The sequence below is a fragment of the Sminthopsis crassicaudata genome, chromosome 6 (assembly GCF_048593235.1).
Source record: "Sminthopsis crassicaudata isolate SCR6 chromosome 6, ASM4859323v1, whole genome shotgun sequence".
In the NCBI taxonomy this organism is placed as follows: domain Eukaryota; kingdom Metazoa; phylum Chordata; class Mammalia; order Dasyuromorphia; family Dasyuridae; genus Sminthopsis; species Sminthopsis crassicaudata.
Window position 1 is genome coordinate 159939374 of NC_133622.1, and position 18261 is coordinate 159957634.

Genomic DNA, 18261 nt, shown 5'->3' on the forward strand with positions numbered 1-18261 from the left:
GGAATTCCTTTCTAAAGCAGTTACCTATGTGAAAAACATTTGAATCAAAGAATATCAAATTTTAAAAGGCAAGACAACTTTTTTTCAAATGTGAAGATCCCAGAAGCATAGCCATTTCATTAAAATGTAAATGGAGAACAAAGAGCAATCTGGGCATTGCTTACTGATATGTAAGTAAATAACTGGATAGGAAAAACCACATAGGTTCGGTTTTCCTCCCAATTTCTAAACTACTTGCACTCTGTTTCCGTCTACATCATTAAATTAGATATAATACCACATTGTTAAAAGAAAACAATATAGAGTAGCAATTCTTAGTGGCAGCTGGTGTGATGTAGTAGAGAGAGTGCCTGAACAAGTCACTTAACTCATTTGCCTCAATTTATTCAACCATTTTAAAATGGAGATAATAACAGCACCTACCTACAGAGATGTAGTGAGGATCAAATGAGACAATACTTGTAAAAATGCCTAGCATAGTACTTGGCACATAGTTAAGTTACATAAATATTTATTCCCTTCTCTTCCCCCTTAGAGTAACAATTTATACAAAGAAACTCTTTATCTTTGCTATTCTGTCAAGTGTATATTATTTGTTCAATTCAAATACAGCTGATTAAACTTTGAGATGTTAGTAAATGGAAGTTTAAGAGAACTGGACCACAGGACCTACATTTCCCACTTCCTGTAGGTAAAAGGAAGTCACACTGGAAAGAAGGTTTGCAAACCTGGTTCTTTTCTAGGGGCCTTTATTACATCAATTCTAAGAAGTAAACCCATTTACCATATTATTAACTATCCATATCCATGTAATGTCCACATAATTCACCTGCAATTCTGCTAAATACAAGATGGTGCTGGGTGGATGGGGGAACTGAACTAATAAAACCAGATACTTAGAAAGGCTGAAATGCCCCAATTATTCAAATCCATATGGTTTTTTAAGCAGACTTCAATTACATGAATGACTCTCTTCATTTTTTCCAATGTCCTATTTTTCTACATCTTCTCCTAATCCCAGACTGACAACTGAAATGTTTGATGGTTAAAATATGAAAACAATTTTAGAAAATCTGATAAAAGCAGATATTTTTATTTTCAAAAACTCCTTTCTCTTGTATTAAGTTAAAGAATGGCTATAGCAAATGACACTTTGTAAAGGCTCAGAAGGGAGTTCAGACAAGCAGAATGGTTTTGAAAACAATGTGGAGTATTTACTATGTACTTTTAAAGAAATAGATTCCTGGTTTCATTAAGAATCCTCCTTTTTTATGTCCTATTGGAACAGCATGGAAACAAATTTTGGGGTGTTTAAGTTCAGAATGAAATTAAAAAAAAAAAAAAAAGACTTAATTGGATCAAATGTATCTTTTTATGGCCATAGGACAAAAGTCAATGCACAAGGCATCAAAGTCCAAGGAATCAGGAACCCTTCTTCAGACCAGTGCCCTAACAAAACAGATTGAGAAGCCAGGAAACTGTGCCCAGCTGAATCAATACTAGATCTCTGCTGAATATCAGTTTCAAATCATGACGAAGTAAATTTCCTTTCATTGTGTTAGGTGGACCTTGAGTGTCTCAGATTGACTTGAGGCAGGCCTGGCCTTCTCCATTTCCTGTTGTAAATACTAGCATTAGCACTACTCAAATCAAGACTCTCCTTATAACTGGGGACAACTTGTGACTTTTGGCATTATGAAATCAGGTTAGTTTATCCTATGAGTATAACCCTGAGGATCATTTGCTCTGCCAATAAGTCTGTCCGTACAAAAGTTTCAGGACACCATGTTTTAAATTTGTCCTTTGTTTACAGAAATTTTGTTATGAAAAATTATGATAATCCTCTAATATTTCAAATGTTGAAACCCAATATTTATCAGCTTTATAACCTAACTCCCCTAAGTCCTACCAGCAACACTCATTTAAAACATGAGGTTTAAAAATAAGTCAATATAAAAATTCTTGATTTTGCTTCTGGCTGCCACCATGAATTAGTTCTCTCTTCTTACCCTTGACCATCCCCCACCACTCTAGACCCCTTCACCTATTGTTTAGTTGCTTTTGGAGGACTCCATTTTCAGATCTGATTGGCATGCTTCATTCCCATTCTGATTGTGCTTCTTTATATCTGGACTTCACCACTATGGCCTACCCATCCTTCTTCCCAGTTCCCCATTCTGCATAGTCTTCCCATTGTGAAAATAAGCTCTCTGAGAATAGCAACTACCTTTTTTTTTTATTGTCTCTACATACCCAATACTTAACACAGTGCCTGACTTACTACATAGGAAGTTTTGCCTTAGTTCACTAGCCTTGTCAATAAGTGGGGAAGTTAAAGAAGTGCTTGTATTATAAATAAATCCAAACCTATAAGATGAAAAAAAACATCATTATGAAATAGAGACTTCTTATCTTAAAGGAGCATTATAGTAGCCAAAAAGTCAGTGTCATCATAGCTTGTGAGGAATGTTAACTAGCAACATTATTGTGCAATGAAGCTCTCTCCTGATCCTTGGCTGAGCCAACATATACTCCTGAATTCTTTGCCTTGTGGCCTCAGGCCTTTCACTCAGACATAGTTCATTTGAAGATTTAACTCTAAGCACATGACTTGTAAGGGTTGGGGAGTGGGGGTGGAAAGAGGAACCTGAAGAATCCTTGACTTTGACCTACATTTATCACTTAGAACCATAACAATACTAATTTAGAATTGTGCCTTCTTCTATATTGAATAGTTATAACAAGAAAAAGATGGATAAATGAGTGTCATTAGGACACTGTTCCAGTTACTCATCAAGCTGAATCACAAAAAGGCTCTGTGTAGTGAGAAGGAAGTGTGATTGTTGCTTATTTTGGTCATATCTCTCATCACATATTCTCCCACCTGATTCTTCATATATGAAACAAAAGTAAAAATCTAATTTACAAAGTAGATATGGGGCTTCTACCAATGAAGGAACACTGAAGTTTAGATTTCAGCAGCTCACTTCCTTGACAGTTAAAACTTTGAAAAATGGGGCTCAACTAACTCCTTTATTAGATGCAGAACATATTGAGTTCTTTGATGCATTGTTTCTGTGAGTTGCTATCATTAAAAAAAGCACACACACACAACAATTTGGTGACTGATGAGATCTTCAATGTTGGTTTAATTAGCATAAGAATTGATAAAAAATAATCCCTGAGACAGGCAGGGAAAAGGCAATGGTAGGGATCCTTTTAGCTTCATGGTCCCACCCTCTGGGGAGGTAGTCCTGTCTGAAATCCAACTTATATCAACCCCCTGAGACCCACTTCTGTAGAGGTCTCTAGCAGCATTACCTTGCCATGCCTTGTTGGAAATCCTAGTCATATTCCGGAGGTTAAATTTTCCCTATAAAATCTATTTACGGACCATTCCATGGCTGCTGCCTTCCTTTGGGTCAGTCCACCACATCACTCTGCCTCACAAGTGTCTTTCTCTTTACCCCACCCCATGCCATGTGGTATCTCTCCTATTTCCACTATGCTTACCAGTCCCACTTCTCCTCCTTATAGCTAACTAACTCTTTTAGGGTATCAAATCCCTTTCAGGATTTGGCCTGCCAGCTAAGGACACGCCCCAACTTCATGGAGTGCTCCCTTTCTCCTGGATAATTGTGAGTTCTGCTGAGGAACTTGTCTTTCGCATGCTCTCCCAACTCTATTTCATATTTACCATTCTCAGTGTCTCTTGTATCCCTTCATTTTGTCCTTAACCTCTTCCCTAAATAAATCTACCTTTTGTCAAAGAATGTGGCCATTATGAATTCTTCACATGACCGAACCCCAACTTTTGGTGCCTGCATTATCTTCTGTCTATATCACTCACATCATTTTAGTGCTGAACACACATCAGTGACCAAACTTCTGGTGACTAAGGTCTGCAAAGCTAATGAGGCTGGTTCTTGAACAGCAGAATTTATATACAGAGGCATGCTCTATGCTTTTTCATCTTGTTAGGACTTGCTAGACATAGCTTGTATCCCACTCCTACAAGAAATTGATGAAACACTGGAGAAGGATTTTAGTGAAGATCCAACTGGCCCTGTTCATGCTCAATATATAATCTCACTTACCAACACAGAGGATATTAAAGCAGAACCCTTGGGATGTGGACTTGTTGACCAGCTGGTCAGGAAGACTGTCAAATCCAACATGACCAGAGAGAGATAAGTTTCGAAGGTCTTCATTCTGAAATAGCAAAAAAGGAAATATACAATAAATGCCCCTATATATTTCTAAAGAAAAGACCGTAATTCTTTTTATATCTTTCTCTTTTCAATTCATGGCAAAAAACAAAAAAGAAAGAAGAAATCCCTGGTGCTAGGTTGTAGCAAAGAGCCAATAGCTTCCTAGGAAAGCAGGCAGCAAAGAACTGCCTTAACAAATTGGGAAAATACAATGTAATAATATTCCAAATACAAAGCTCAGAGAACCTAGAATTGTCACCAACATGTTATTCTCTGAATTTTATGAGATCTTAGAACATCATTGTAGCGATCAATATAAATGGTAAAAATCCTCTTTGAAGGGTAGCCACAGCCATCCAAACCTATACCTTCCTCACTGGTCCGGGGATGGTCATTCTCACCACTGGAATCAGTTCATATTCTCAAGTTCAAAAAACACTCACTTTTTGTCAGAATTGATTGGTAGTTACTGCCTTTAAATTGTGGTAATTCCAACTACCCATGCAAGTAGCATAAATAGCTGCAGAAGACTTGATTGACATCAATTCCACACAGCCCTGCTCATGACCATTTACTCACCCTAGAGATTTGCCACAGCTGTTCTCAAAAGTGATGGACTCCAAACTTTTAAAATCTAGCAATCTGGTTTTTTTTTTTTTAAATCCACTGGTATGCTGGCATAAGGATATGTGGGTAGAATAATATTATTATCAACAATAATATTAACTGGGGCAACTAGATGGTGCAATGGATAGAGTGCCAGCCCCAAAGTCAGGAAGACTTGAGTTCAAATCTGGCCTCAGACACCTAATACTTCTTAGCTGTGTGATTCTGGTCAAGTCACTTAACTCCAATTGCCTCAGCAAAAATAATAATAATAATAATAATAATAATAATAACTAGAATTTTCTATACTACTTCTACTGGTTTGCAAATTACTTAATAATCTCATTTAGAGGGCAGCTAGGTGGCACAGTGGATAGAGCACCAGCCTTGAATTCAGGAGGACCGGAGTTCAAATCTGGTCTCAGACACTTAACACTTCCTAGCTGTGTGATCTTGGGCAAGTCACTTAACCCCAGCCTCAGAAAAAAAAAAAAAAAAAAAAAAAAAAAAAAAAAAAAAAAGATAATCTCATTTTATCCTCATACCACCCTGGAAGATAGGTATAATTATCCCCATTGTACAGATGAGGAAACTTAGGCTAACTGATTTGTCCCAAGGTCACACAGCTAGCAACAGAGTCTGAGGTCAGATTTGAACACAGCTTTGCTTTACTCTAGATCTAGTGCTCCATCCACTGTACCACCTAGCCATCTGACCAATGCAGCTGCTGTTGTAGGTGCCCTAGTTCTTTCAAGCCCTAATACAAAACTGCAAGGTGACTTTTCCTTTATAAAGCCTAAAGACCAAAGGCAACATTACAGTTTCCTACAGAGTCTATTAATCAATGCTTATTTGCTCATTCCACAGCCTAGTCTTCTTTCCTCCACTCTAGGGATGGAAACTATCAATAAATTTTTAGTATGCATCAATTGCATGCAGGATGAGAGAGAGAGTCTATAGCAGAGCAGATAAACTGCAGGGAAGAAATGAGTTCAAATCTAGTAAGACTTTGAACAAAGGACTTAACTTTTCAATGGGACAAACAACTCCTCAAGGCTAGAAACAATAGCTCATCTGGATAGGGAAAATGAATTCTTTATATAGAGTTACTTTATACCCAAGCAAATACTGGGCTGAGAATGATATTAATATGTATATATTAATATATGAGAGAGAGAGAGAGAGAGAGAGAGAGAGAGAGAGAGAGAGAAGAGAGAGAGAGGAGAGAATACCTGCCCTCAAAGTACTTACATTCTACAAGGAAAATTTATATTCATAGATAAATATAATAATTTTCTTGTATTTTTTTTCTTTGTCCCATAGCACAACATTTAGTATACACGTGGCACAAAGAAATATTGTTTAATGAATGTAACATTAAGATCTGACCATAGATTGGTACCACTATAGAGGAATGGTCTGCCACTTCTGGTGGCCTCTAGATTTTTCAGCCACAAAACCTGATGCCCATAATAGTTATCATCAGTATCCCTATAAGCATTTAGCACGGCACCCAATATGCAGTAGATTTTCAATAAATGTTTATTGACTGACCGACCATTTACAATGAGTTTGGGTTTCCTGTCATTTTCCATCAGGTTCCCCCTGTCCTAAGAGCTAATCCTGATATTTCCCCTTGGCAATATGTCAAACTGCATTTCTTTTGGAAGATTGAAGTGTGGATGGAAAAGTGAAGCTAAGAGCTGCCCATTTTTGGTTATTGATTTTATTTACGTTTGCATAGAGACTGCAAATAAATAAAAGTGATATATGCAGTTCTACTAAGTAAGGTTTGCTAAGTAACAATAAGCCCTTTTTATGAACAAGGATTTCTAAAATTCTATGACTCCATGAAAAAATTGTAAAGGAACACATCACATGAAAATACATGGGCAGCTAGAGTCCTTCTGGTGCCCTTCATCTTTGCAGACTCAGGGTCAATGGGACAGAGGACATCAAAGCCTGCCAAAAGTCAATATGAGAAGCAAAAGTAGGGCAATTATCACTGGACTAAATTGACATAAAAACCAGCTTCAGGGGCACACCCTATGAGAATGCTATTATTGTTCTTCACTCCACAGCTGGCAAAGTCCTCAGGCAGTTGACTTCCTCTCCACCTATTTCTGATGCCCCCCACCTCTACCTCCTTAGGTATCTCAAATGCCTACACAACAGGTAATTTTAGATTACTTAGCATGCTGTCCAAGACACAGAGCAGAGGGTTGCAGCCAGGTCCAGTGTTGCATTTCAATCTCTTTTCATCAGGGCTGTGCAGTAGCTGTTTTACATCTGTCCTGAATAAGCAATCATGCGAATCATTATTTCTGCTTCATCATGGACTTTAAAATGGATTCTCAGATAAAATCAAACAAGGCAGGGAAAACATGTCATCAATATCTCCCCTCCTTTTCCTACTTCTACCAACTGCCCCTTTGCCATTTCCAAAAGTAAAGGGTTTTTTTTACTCTAGATTTTGAATCATTATATTTTTAGATAGCCCCAATCCACCTATTCAGGGGGGCAGGGAGGGAGGGAAGAGAAGAAGAGTTAGTCATTACAATGTTGCGCAAATTCCCATCTCAGAACCGATGCTCAGTATTTCATATCCATGCTGTTTCCAAAATAAGAGAATCCACCCACATGCCCACTAAGTATTTTTAAATCCATTGAAAACCACAGACAAAATGAAGGGCTACAGAATGGTTTGGGCTTGAAATTTTGACAAAAGAATAGTTACTAGACTTTTACCTTTGAAAAAATAACAATAATAAAAAAAGAAAGTCCAGGATTATAAACCTGGGATATAGGTGGGAAGGGGAAAGCTGACATAAGGGTGTCTTCAGTATCTTTTCATTTATTTCACTATGAGAATGAAGGAAGGTTACTTCCTCCTTTAGGCAAGCTTCTACAATTTGCTGTCTCTGCCTCTATGGTTCAAGGTTCCTTCAGGTTGTGACTCCAACCTTAGGTTGAGGCAGCTTTCTCCCTTATCACCCAAAAGGTTTCTCTTAAAGAACCATCACGGACAAAGCACATTTTCTTGACAAGTCTTTTTGAGTATAACAGAAACTAGGTTGTTACCGGTGATGAGGATACATGACAAATTGTAAATATATAAGTACAGGCCCTAAAGCTGAGCAGTCTTGCTTATGCTCTTTTATTAGAGTCCTCCGATTAGATGTCTCAGTTTTACCTATCTGAAGCCAGCCTGTCCTTCCAGCCATTTCTTCCTAATTCTTAATCCATTTCCCCTCCCATCCCCATACTCGGACTCTTATTTATTCATTAACAAATAGCTCATTATTTGGCCATTTTGTTTACATTCTTTATGTATAGACTTCAGCTAAGAAAGTCTGTTATTTTACATATCTATGTGTAGAGACTCTAGCAAAGATAGCACACACTCAGGCAAGAATGCTATTATTCAAAGGCTGAGGAGTAAAGGCAACAGTGAGGCCATAGAATTCCCAATATTTCCTTGGAAAACATGAGCAAGATGGAGATGAGGTGATCCTGGTATAATCATAGCTGATTCACAAAAGACACAAAAATACTAACCCTGTAATAATAGACAAAGCAAGGGATTTGGAAGGCAGAAGGCTTTGGGGGGAGGAGGGAAGGGAAAGGGAAAAAAAAGAGAGGAGGGAGGAAGGGAAGGAGGAAAAGAAAGGGAGAAAGGAAAGAAGAGAGGGAGTCTGATTGACAGAGGGAGTCAGAGAGACAGAGATAGATAGGAAGAGAAATAGAGACAAAGTTCTCTCACAAATTTGCTTTTATCTTGAACAAATTATATAACTACTTTTGAGCTTAAATTCCCCATTTGTAAAATTAGTAGTTGGATAAAATCATTTTAAGGTTCCTTCTGGATTTAACTTTGTAATTCTGTGCTTCTCTGTCTACTCTTTTCCTTTTCTTTGCTTTTAAAATTCCTAACAATCTTTTGAAATCCAACAAAATGCCACGTCTTTCTCCAGGAATAGCTTTTTCCTTCAGACTTCAGATAGCACTGTTTTAAACCTCTCTACTGAATTCATGGAAATTTGTGTGTTTTATTACTTATATTGATATCATCTTTCCTTGCTAAATGACATATTAGGATTGGCTAAAAAGCTGGGTGTGTCTAATCTAGGGAAGACATGCTACCTGTCTTTGTGGAGACTAACTTGTTCTGTTTGAGACAGAACTAGAAGCAATGGGTAGAAGTCTGAAGACAGGAAACATTTCCTAATAATCAGAACTATGTATTAGTGGAATAGGGTGCCTTGGGAAATTGAAGGTTCTCTCCTCCTTGAAGTGTTCAGAAAGAGTCTAGCTGACCACTGCTAGGGGCACACTGTAAAGGGATCCATTCTGGATATGAGTTGAACTGGATGATCACAGAGGACCCTTTCAATTCTGCAATCCTATGATTGTGTGTCCTCTCAAGGCATTAAAAAAATATATTAAGTCACATTTCCCACCAAACTTCTAGCAGAGTGCTCTGTTCATATTGGAACAAAGTATGGGAAATTAATTTTGTAAAATTAAGTTAGAGCCACATTATAGAGGGCCTTGAATTTCCCATGTCTGGCCAAAAAGTCTGTGTTTCATCCTAGATACAAAAGGAAGGCACAGAAGCTTTTTTAAGGAAAGACCTTTGCTTTAGAAAGATTATTTTGGAAGCTTATGGAGTTTGGTTAAGAAGGAGAAACTAGAAACAGAAGTGCCAATTGAAGAAATTATTGCAATATTCCAGGCAGGAAGTAATGAAGACTTAAACCTTAAATAAAACCACAAGAATAGCATTACAGTGAGGTTCCAGGATAGGTAGCCTGATTCTACTATTTGGTATCAGGGGATAAGAGATAGACATACATGAAAAAGGAAGGTAGTTTCCTGTGTTCCTTCCTTTTTAGAGAAGATTTTGCTCTTTATTCAGTACCCTGCTTGGAATTAAAAAAGAGATGGTAGTTGGAGTGATCCAACTCAATTTAACTCAATAAACTCAAGTTCAGAAAAATTGAGAACTCAACTCAATTTAATTCAGTAAAAATCTTCTAAGCACTGCATGGGAAAAAAATATAAAGACAAAAACCAAATAGACAAAAACTCAGACACTGCCCAAAAAGGAATTTAGATTCTACAAGGCAGAAAACACTGAGATGCTCAAGAAAGTTGCAGTAAGAATACAATTTTAATAGTTAGTTTAGTTTACCTCCATCCAATTGGTATGATACTTGAAGAAGATATTCATTTGTTAATTTATTAAGCTCCTAGTACATGAAAGGCATGGGGGAAAGAGGCATAGAAGATGAGACCAATCTGTAAGAAACTTACAATCCAATAAGGGGAAAAACATGAACACAATATTTTTTTTAAAAAAGGGTATGTGAGAGAGATAAAATGTTGCATATTATTTCAGACAAGGTTACTCTATTATTAAGATTACTTAACAATTTTACATTGTTACATTTTTAACTTTGGTTTTAAAAACTTCAAACTATTTTATATTGTTACATTTTTTAACTTTTAAAAAATGTAACTATTTCACATTTATATTGTTATTTATTTGATGTTTCCCCCAATTACATTTAAAACAATTTTTTTTATATTTGTTTTTAAAACTTTTGAGTTCCAAATCCTTTCCTTTATCCCTACTCCTAGCCCCCCTTAAAGAAACCACAGCACATTTATACTGTTACTTCTAAGGAAAGGAAGAGCAAATGCTACATGTATTAGTTTTACTTTGTTACAAGAGACCTCAATAAAAGGATGAGCAACCTATGTAATATAAAAACAAAATATAGTAAAACTGAAAGCAGTACAGAAAAAGTGATATGAGAAATTTAGGGCTAGGAAAGATCACTTCATTGAGGGAAAACTCCCATGGGAGAGATAGTATCTGAATTGGTACCATATTGAAAAAGGAAGAAACTTGGTAAGAAGAAGAGTATGTTTGTGGAAATGCTCCAATATGTAGTAAGAGACTGGGTGACACAATAGAAAAAAATGAGAGAAATATTTTAACTATTTTGCTCTTAGCTTAAATTCCAAGATTCAGACTAATGTTTCCATTTTTCACCTATCATCTCTTTATTTCAACTCTCCAGCAAATTCTTCAGATCACAATCTTAAGATTGGAAGGGATCTCAGAGGGCAGTTCATCTGATCTCCTTTTTTACAAATGAGAGAACTGAGGCCCGGAGAGAAAACTATTTGTTTAAGTTCACAGAGGGATTTAAAACTAGGCCAGTATTTTTTCTTCCATTTATAACATTAAGCAAACTGGTTTTTTTGGTTCTTTTAGGTAAAATATTATGGAAACCCAAGGATTTTTCTTATTATTGTGAATCTCTTGAAGCTTGTCTTTCAGAAAGACAAATGCATGCAAAAAATGATAGTGAAAAATTATTATATAAAGTAAGTTTACTCAAATATACATGCACTCACACTATATTCAGCAGTCCTTTTAAAAAAAACCAACTGTACAGGACAAAAGCCTCAAGTTTTGACTTAATCTGGCAGAAGGAGAAAATTCAATAGTAATTTTTAAAATCTGTAATGAATTACAACCTACTCTTGTGGTTCCAGTGGACTCTATTGTCAAAGAACCCCATTCAGATTTGAACTTTGGTACTACTTGTATAATCTTGGACAAATAATCTCTCTGGGCCTCAGCTTCCTCAGATGTAGAATGAATTTATCCCATTTACACTTATTTCATTCAACTAATCAGTTTTACTGGCATATAATTCAGAAAAATAATTTCTAAAACTTTCCCTTATTTCTCTATACATTGACAGCCTTCCTTTGTCATTTTTACATAGACAATTTGTTTTTTTCCCCTAAATATATACTTTAGTGATACAACCACAAAACAAAACAAATGCTGAGTGGAAAAGAAGAAATGATATGAAGAGTATGAGCCAAGTAAGAACTAAGCATCATATCTAGTGGAAGACAGCAACTACAGCCAAGGTCTATACACAGGAGATTGAAAACAAATAGCTGCATAAAATAGAAAGGCATGTTAGAAGAAATGAAGCAAAATGTTAAAAAAAAAAAAATTAAATGATAAGCAAAATAAGAGCTCTAGAGGAAAGCACTGGAAGGAAAATAGCTTAGAACATGTCAGAAATAACCAAGACCCTGAACTCAATGATTCCATGAGGCAACAAAAAATATTAGGACAAAATTTTTAAAAATTAAAAAAAAATACAAAAGAAATGTAAAGTAACAATCAAAAAACACTGCCCTTGAAAATAGTCAAAAACTTCTTATGGAAAATGCCATCCCCATTCAGAGAGAGAACTATGGAGAGTTAATGTGGATAGAAGCATAATATTTTCACCTTTTAAAAAAATTTCTTTCTTTCTTATAGTCCCCCCCCCCATTTTTTCTTGTACAACATGGTAAATATGGAAATATGTTTAAAAGAATTGCACATATTTAACCTATATCAGATTGACTGCTGTCTTGGGAAGGGGAGGGGTAAGGGAGAAGGGAGAAAAGTGTAGAAGACAAAGTTACAGAAATGAATGTTGAAAATTATCTTTATATACATTTGGGAAAATAAAATACTATTAAAAATAGGTCAAAGTTTAGAATAGTTTTGAATCACTGGACTCCCTGAAAACCATGATTAAACAAAATACCAGATACTATAGTTCAAGAAATCATAAAACTGCCCAGATCTATTAGAACCAGAAAACAAAATAAAAATTCCAAGTAAAAAACACCCCCAACTCACTAAAATTCAGAGCTTCTGTATCAAAGAAAAAATGCTGCAAGCATTCAGAAAAGAAAACTAAAAGAGTCAAGAAATAAGTAAACAAAATCACAATCACATCTTCAATGGAACAAATATATACAAAACAAGCAATATACAGGATAAGTGGGAGATAATTAACAGAAGAAAGCACTAGAAATAAAGAGGAATGGAAGAGAAAGGCTTCCTGTAAATAATAGGATTTTGGTTGGGACTTAAAAGTCAGAGAAATCAACAGGAATAAGCAGGAAGAATATTTTAGGCATGGGGGATAGAAATTGAAAATGCAGTGTCTTTGAAAACCAGCTAAAATCCCATCTTCTGGAAAAGGACCCACATGTGCAAAAATGTTTGTGGCAGCCCTTTTTGTGGTGGCAAAGAACTGGAAACTGAGTAGATGCCCCTCAGTTGGAGAATGGCTGAATAAGTTATGGTATATGAATGTAATGCAATACTATTGTTCTATAAGAATGATCAGCAGAAGGATTTCAAAGAAGCCTAAAGAGACTTACATGAATTGATGCTAAGTGAAGTGAGTACATCCAAGAGAACATTTTTCACAGCAACAGCAAGATTATGTGATGATGAATTGTGATGGATGTGGCTCTGCAATAATGAAATGATTCAGGGCAATTTCAATAGACTTGTGATGGAGAGAGCATTTGTGTCCAAAGAAAGGTCTATGGGAACTGAATGTGAATCAGAACATAGCATTTTCACCTTTTTTTTCTGGTTGTTTGCTTGCTTTTTTTTTCTCATTTTTTTCTCTTTTTGATCAATTTTTTCCCTGTGTAGTATGATAAATGTGGAAATATGTTTAACATATCTTGGATTACTTGCTGTCTAGGGGAGAGGGGTAAGGAGAAAGGAGGGAGAAAAATTTGGAACACAAGGTTTTACAAAGATGTTTGCTGAAAACTATCTTTGTATGTATTTTGAAAATACATCTTTAAAAAAATCCCATCTTCTGTATGAATCCTTTCCTGATCCACTTTAATCCTAGTACTAGACCTTAGCTTAAAAAGGCCAAGATCTCCCATTGCGGGGCCATCTCCAGTCATCCTGATCTATATCTGGCAATTGGACCTAGATAACTCTGGAGGGGAAAATGAAGCAGGAGATTTTGCACAGGTTTCTCTCTCTTAAATCCAACTCACTTTGCATGGCATGGCATTACTTCTCAGATATCATGGTCCCCTTTGAAAACAAAGGACAAAACACAACCCCTCTGTCCATGATTTCCAGTTTATCATGTATATCCTTTGTAAATAATTATTTACAGGTTGTCTTCCCTATTACATTGTAAACTCCTTGATAATAGACTTTTACCTTTCTTTGTATCTCTAGTATTTCAACAGTATCTTCACACACAATAGACATTTAATAAATGCTTATTGACTGATTAGCTCTCTAAATAGGTATGCGTATATATTTAAAACTTTCTTTGAGACATTTTGGTTAAATTCAGAGAACTGAGGGTTTTTTCCTTTTTACTATATGCATGGTATCACATTCAAGAAATATTTCTAAGTTGCTTATAGTTAGACCAATTCACAGGTACACCATTAGTGGAATTTGTCTTCCTGCTATCCCTTCAGTAATTGTGATTTTGCCTTTTTTTTGGTCATCTTGCAACCTGATGATAGTTTTGCATTTTTAACTGACTTTTACTATTTCTGATATTTCTGTGTGTGTGTAAGAGAGAGACAGAGACAGAGACAGAAACAGAGAGACACAAGGAGAGACAGAGAACAAACTAACAAGATATTGGCAAAATAATATTTTTACAATTATGAAATAAAGCATGGCAAATCATTATTATAAATAAGTCATGCATGCTAGCAAGTTGTAGATATGGATTAATTATTCCCCTTTCTTGAACTTTCCCAAATTAGTGGAAATTTACAGTATTTTCCTATTAATCCTAAAAACAGTCCACAAATTTCAGTAAACAGTCCTGTTTACTGTCCTGAAATTTGTGACTTGTTCTCAGGATTAATAGAAAAATCCTCATGGCACAACTTTCCCTTTGGACGAAAGTGATGATTAAGAAACACTCCAAAGCATTAAAAGTATAACTCTTTTAAATGAAGTTTTATTTAAATAGGACAAGACTTCTCTCCCTCCATGTTATAGTCTTTCCACCCTTTCTACATCATATGGATCTTCTTTCTATCTCCCTTGTCTGTTGCCTCCATTAACTTCTCTTCCTCCTCCTGTTCCTCAAGTTTGGGTGTCCTCCAATGCTTCTCCCCTCTAGTTCTCTTTTTGACATTCTTCTTTCTGAATGATCTTAATTATTCCAACTTACCTCTATGTAGATGGTCTCAAATCTATATTTTCCAACTCAAACTTCAGAACTGATAACTAGTTATATATTTCCAATTTTATTTATAAGCTATTACAAGTGGATGTCCAAACTGGAAAAAAATAAATTTATTTAATATTGAATTAATCACCTTTCCCCTTCTTTCCTCCCCCATCCAAATAATCTGTTTCAAACTTCTCTACTTTTCTTATTTTTTAATGCTATCTCTCCTCCTAGTTATTTTGGCCATGTGAAGTGATAGGAAAAAGAAAGTATCAATAATGGAAAGAAGGGATTTATGTAGTCATTGTATGTATCTGTATAGACAAAGTTCTTAATGCTAGACCTCAGTTCCAACTTTTCTGAAGATTTCCGCTGCCTGAAGCAGAGAAGGAAGGCAGGGCTCACATGTTAGTCCAGCAATTTGAGTGTTCTATTTATCTGATTCCAACCTCTGTTCTCAGCAGCATTCTCTCATTTCTCCTCTACAAAAATCTATTTCATTCCAACTTTCTCAGTCTTATGCCTTTCTTCCATCCCTACAACATATTTTTTCTCACACCATTTTCATCTATTGAGATTCTTTTTTTTTCTTCAAAGTTCAACTCACACCTCATCTCTCACTATGTGATTTGAATAAATCACTTAATTTCTCTATGCCTCTGTTTCTTCCTTTGTAAAATAGGGACAATAATACTTATCTTCTAGGGTTGCTATGAGGATAAAATGAAATAATATTTGTGAAGCACTTCATAAATCTTAAAACATTATATAAAAACCATCATCATTATTATTGCTATGGGATTGCCAGCTCTTTAAAGTCCTTTAAAGTATTTAAAGTGGGTATGATTTAATATTAATTTTCCCAGAACATCTATACATAAAAGAAGCTTTATATATGTTTCTTGAATTATCTTTCCCCTTCATATGGTTTGCCTCGAATCCATTAACTGATTAAAGTCCCGTTTCAACATAAAAATACAACACATATATAGTTGTGAAAAAAAGATGAGGGAACAAGAAAGTATGAGCAAAATTTAGTGCCATATTCTCATTCTCTCATCACAGTCTTGCTTTAGCTACTGTTTTCCAATGCCTAGGAATAATATGTCCCCAAACTAAAGGTCACCCAAAGACTTTTGAATGGTGAATTCTGCAATTCACTATTCACATCAAGCTGTATTTTGGAGAATGTTTTAATTGGTTCCACAAACCCTATTTGAAGGGTGGGGGTGGCCCTCTATTTATTTCAGTCCAAGGATGGGGAGGAAGGCTTATATGTTAATATATTGAACAAAACCACAATCTGATGCAAATGCTGGGAGGTTTTCAAGGCTACATATTTCAATGGTAACCATAATAAAATCATAACAAAAATATAATATATGAATCACCTCCTCATCAAGGACCACACTTGCTGTTCTTCTGTCATCTGAGTAACAAAACATCATGCTAAACTAGAGGTAGAAAGTCCCCAAGGATACACTTTCATACAGGAAGTAAATCAGAAAAGATTCAGGAAACACAAAGAAAAAAGAAGAAGAAAGTCATGTAGCTCAGTGCTAAAGCTAAATCAGAAGAACTCATAGTGACTAATTGGCAGTTGCTAAGACCAACCAATTGGAAAGTCACAAAGAATTGTTTTAAAGTGTCCAAATTTTTTTTTTTACAAAGACTTGACTTTAAAAAACCAAGCCTTTCAACTAACAATAGTAATATTATGGATTTAGAGCTGGAAAGTCTTCAAATCAAGCTTCTCCTCTTTCCTCCCAAGTCCTGAAGGTCATCTAGGCTGTAAAGAGCAAGGATTTAAGACTAGCTGATCAGCTCTCAAGTGCATGCTGACTATAGCAATTACATCCCCCTCCCCCCACTGTTGCCACTACACAACTGGCTCTTTATTATACATTAGGGAACCCCTCCTATCTCCTGACACTTTGGAGTCTGTTTCCAATAGTTAGCAATCTCCTGTCCTCTTCTACATTCCCCATTTCTGTGACAAATCTCAGATGAATGTGAAGAGCACACTCTCCTCTCCAATCTCTAGTGCCAGTTCTCTCATTCATATCTGCCTTGACCATAACCTTCTCTCTTCCCTGTAATGTAATTCCAAATGTATCCACTACGACCTTAGCAACTTGGTCCCTACATCTCCAACTCCCTTGTTATTCTACTATCATTCATCTCATATCTTCTGTCTCATCCCTCCTCTACTGCTTCTACAAAATCTTCATGCTCCCTGATTCTTAAAACACACACACACACACACAATCTCACCAGATTCCACATCTCTATCATCCATAATCTCTCCTTCCTTTCTCAGCCAAATACTTGTGAAAAATATTCCTCTGCTCTAATTAACTTCTCAGATCTTTATAATCTGTCTCAAAAATCATTCAACTGAATCTTCTCTATCAAAAGTTACCAGAGACCTCTTAATAGTCAAGTCTTATAGTGTTTTTCACTCATCATCCTTCTTGACCTTCTAGCAGCATTTGATACTATTGATCACCCTTTCCTGCTCAATACTCTTTTTTTTTTTTTTTTTAAATGGGTTTTCATGTCAGTGCTCTCTCCTGATATTCCTCCTAAATATCTCATCACTCTTCATTCTCTTTTACTGAATCTGTTCTGGGACATCTTCCTTTTTCTTTCCATATTCCCTCTTACTTGATGACCTCATCAATCTCATGGATTCAACTGTCTTCATGTTGATAAATCTCAGACCTCTTTATCCAATCTCACTCCAAACTTTCTCTTTCACATCAACTGCCCATTAGACATTTTGAACCATTTGTCTCATAGGCACATCAGACTTAACATATCCAAAAGGGAACTTAGTGCCTTCACACCTATCGCTCTTTCAAATCTCCAGACTTCCATCATCATTCTTCTTAGTCACCTAAATTCCCAACCTCTGTGTCAACCTCAACTCCTTAATCTCACTCCAACTAGTCAATCACTTGGTATTTTTTAATTTTTATCAACACAATGTTGCTAACTTAGGTCTCTCCCCTTCTCCGGTGCCATTTTGTCACTTCTCACACAATCACCAATCTAGTTCATGCCATCACCATCTGATGCCTCCAATTTTATCAAGGTACTTTCCTATCCAATATATTTCCCAAACAGTCATCAAAGTGATATTCCTAAAGTACAAGTCAGAGCAGGTCATGACCTACTCAATAAATTCTGGTGGTCCCTCAGTGATTCTTATCTTTTTAGTGTGTCATAACCTTTTTTTTGGCAGTTTGGTGAAGCTCTATCTCAGAATAAAAAATTTAATTGTTATTAAATAGTTGTTAAATTAACATTTTAATACAGAATTATAAAGGAAAATAATCAAACCAAAAATTATAATTATACATATATATGTATACACACACACA

At 35.9% G+C, this 18261-nt stretch overlaps 1 protein-coding gene across 4 annotated transcripts in view; it reads right to left on the bottom strand.

The window, feature by feature from the left end:
- Nucleotides 1–18261, bottom strand: part of SEPTIN11 (septin 11) — a 122469-nt gene that overhangs the window by 46449 nt on the left and 57759 nt on the right. For all 4 annotated transcript variants that reach the window (XM_074273958.1, XM_074273956.1, XM_074273957.1 and 1 more), the window contains exon 2: nt 4098–4212. In XM_074273958.1, the coding sequence (XP_074130059.1) occupies nt 4098–4212 (115 nt within the window). The remainder of the gene's footprint in view (nt 1–4097; nt 4213–18261) is intronic.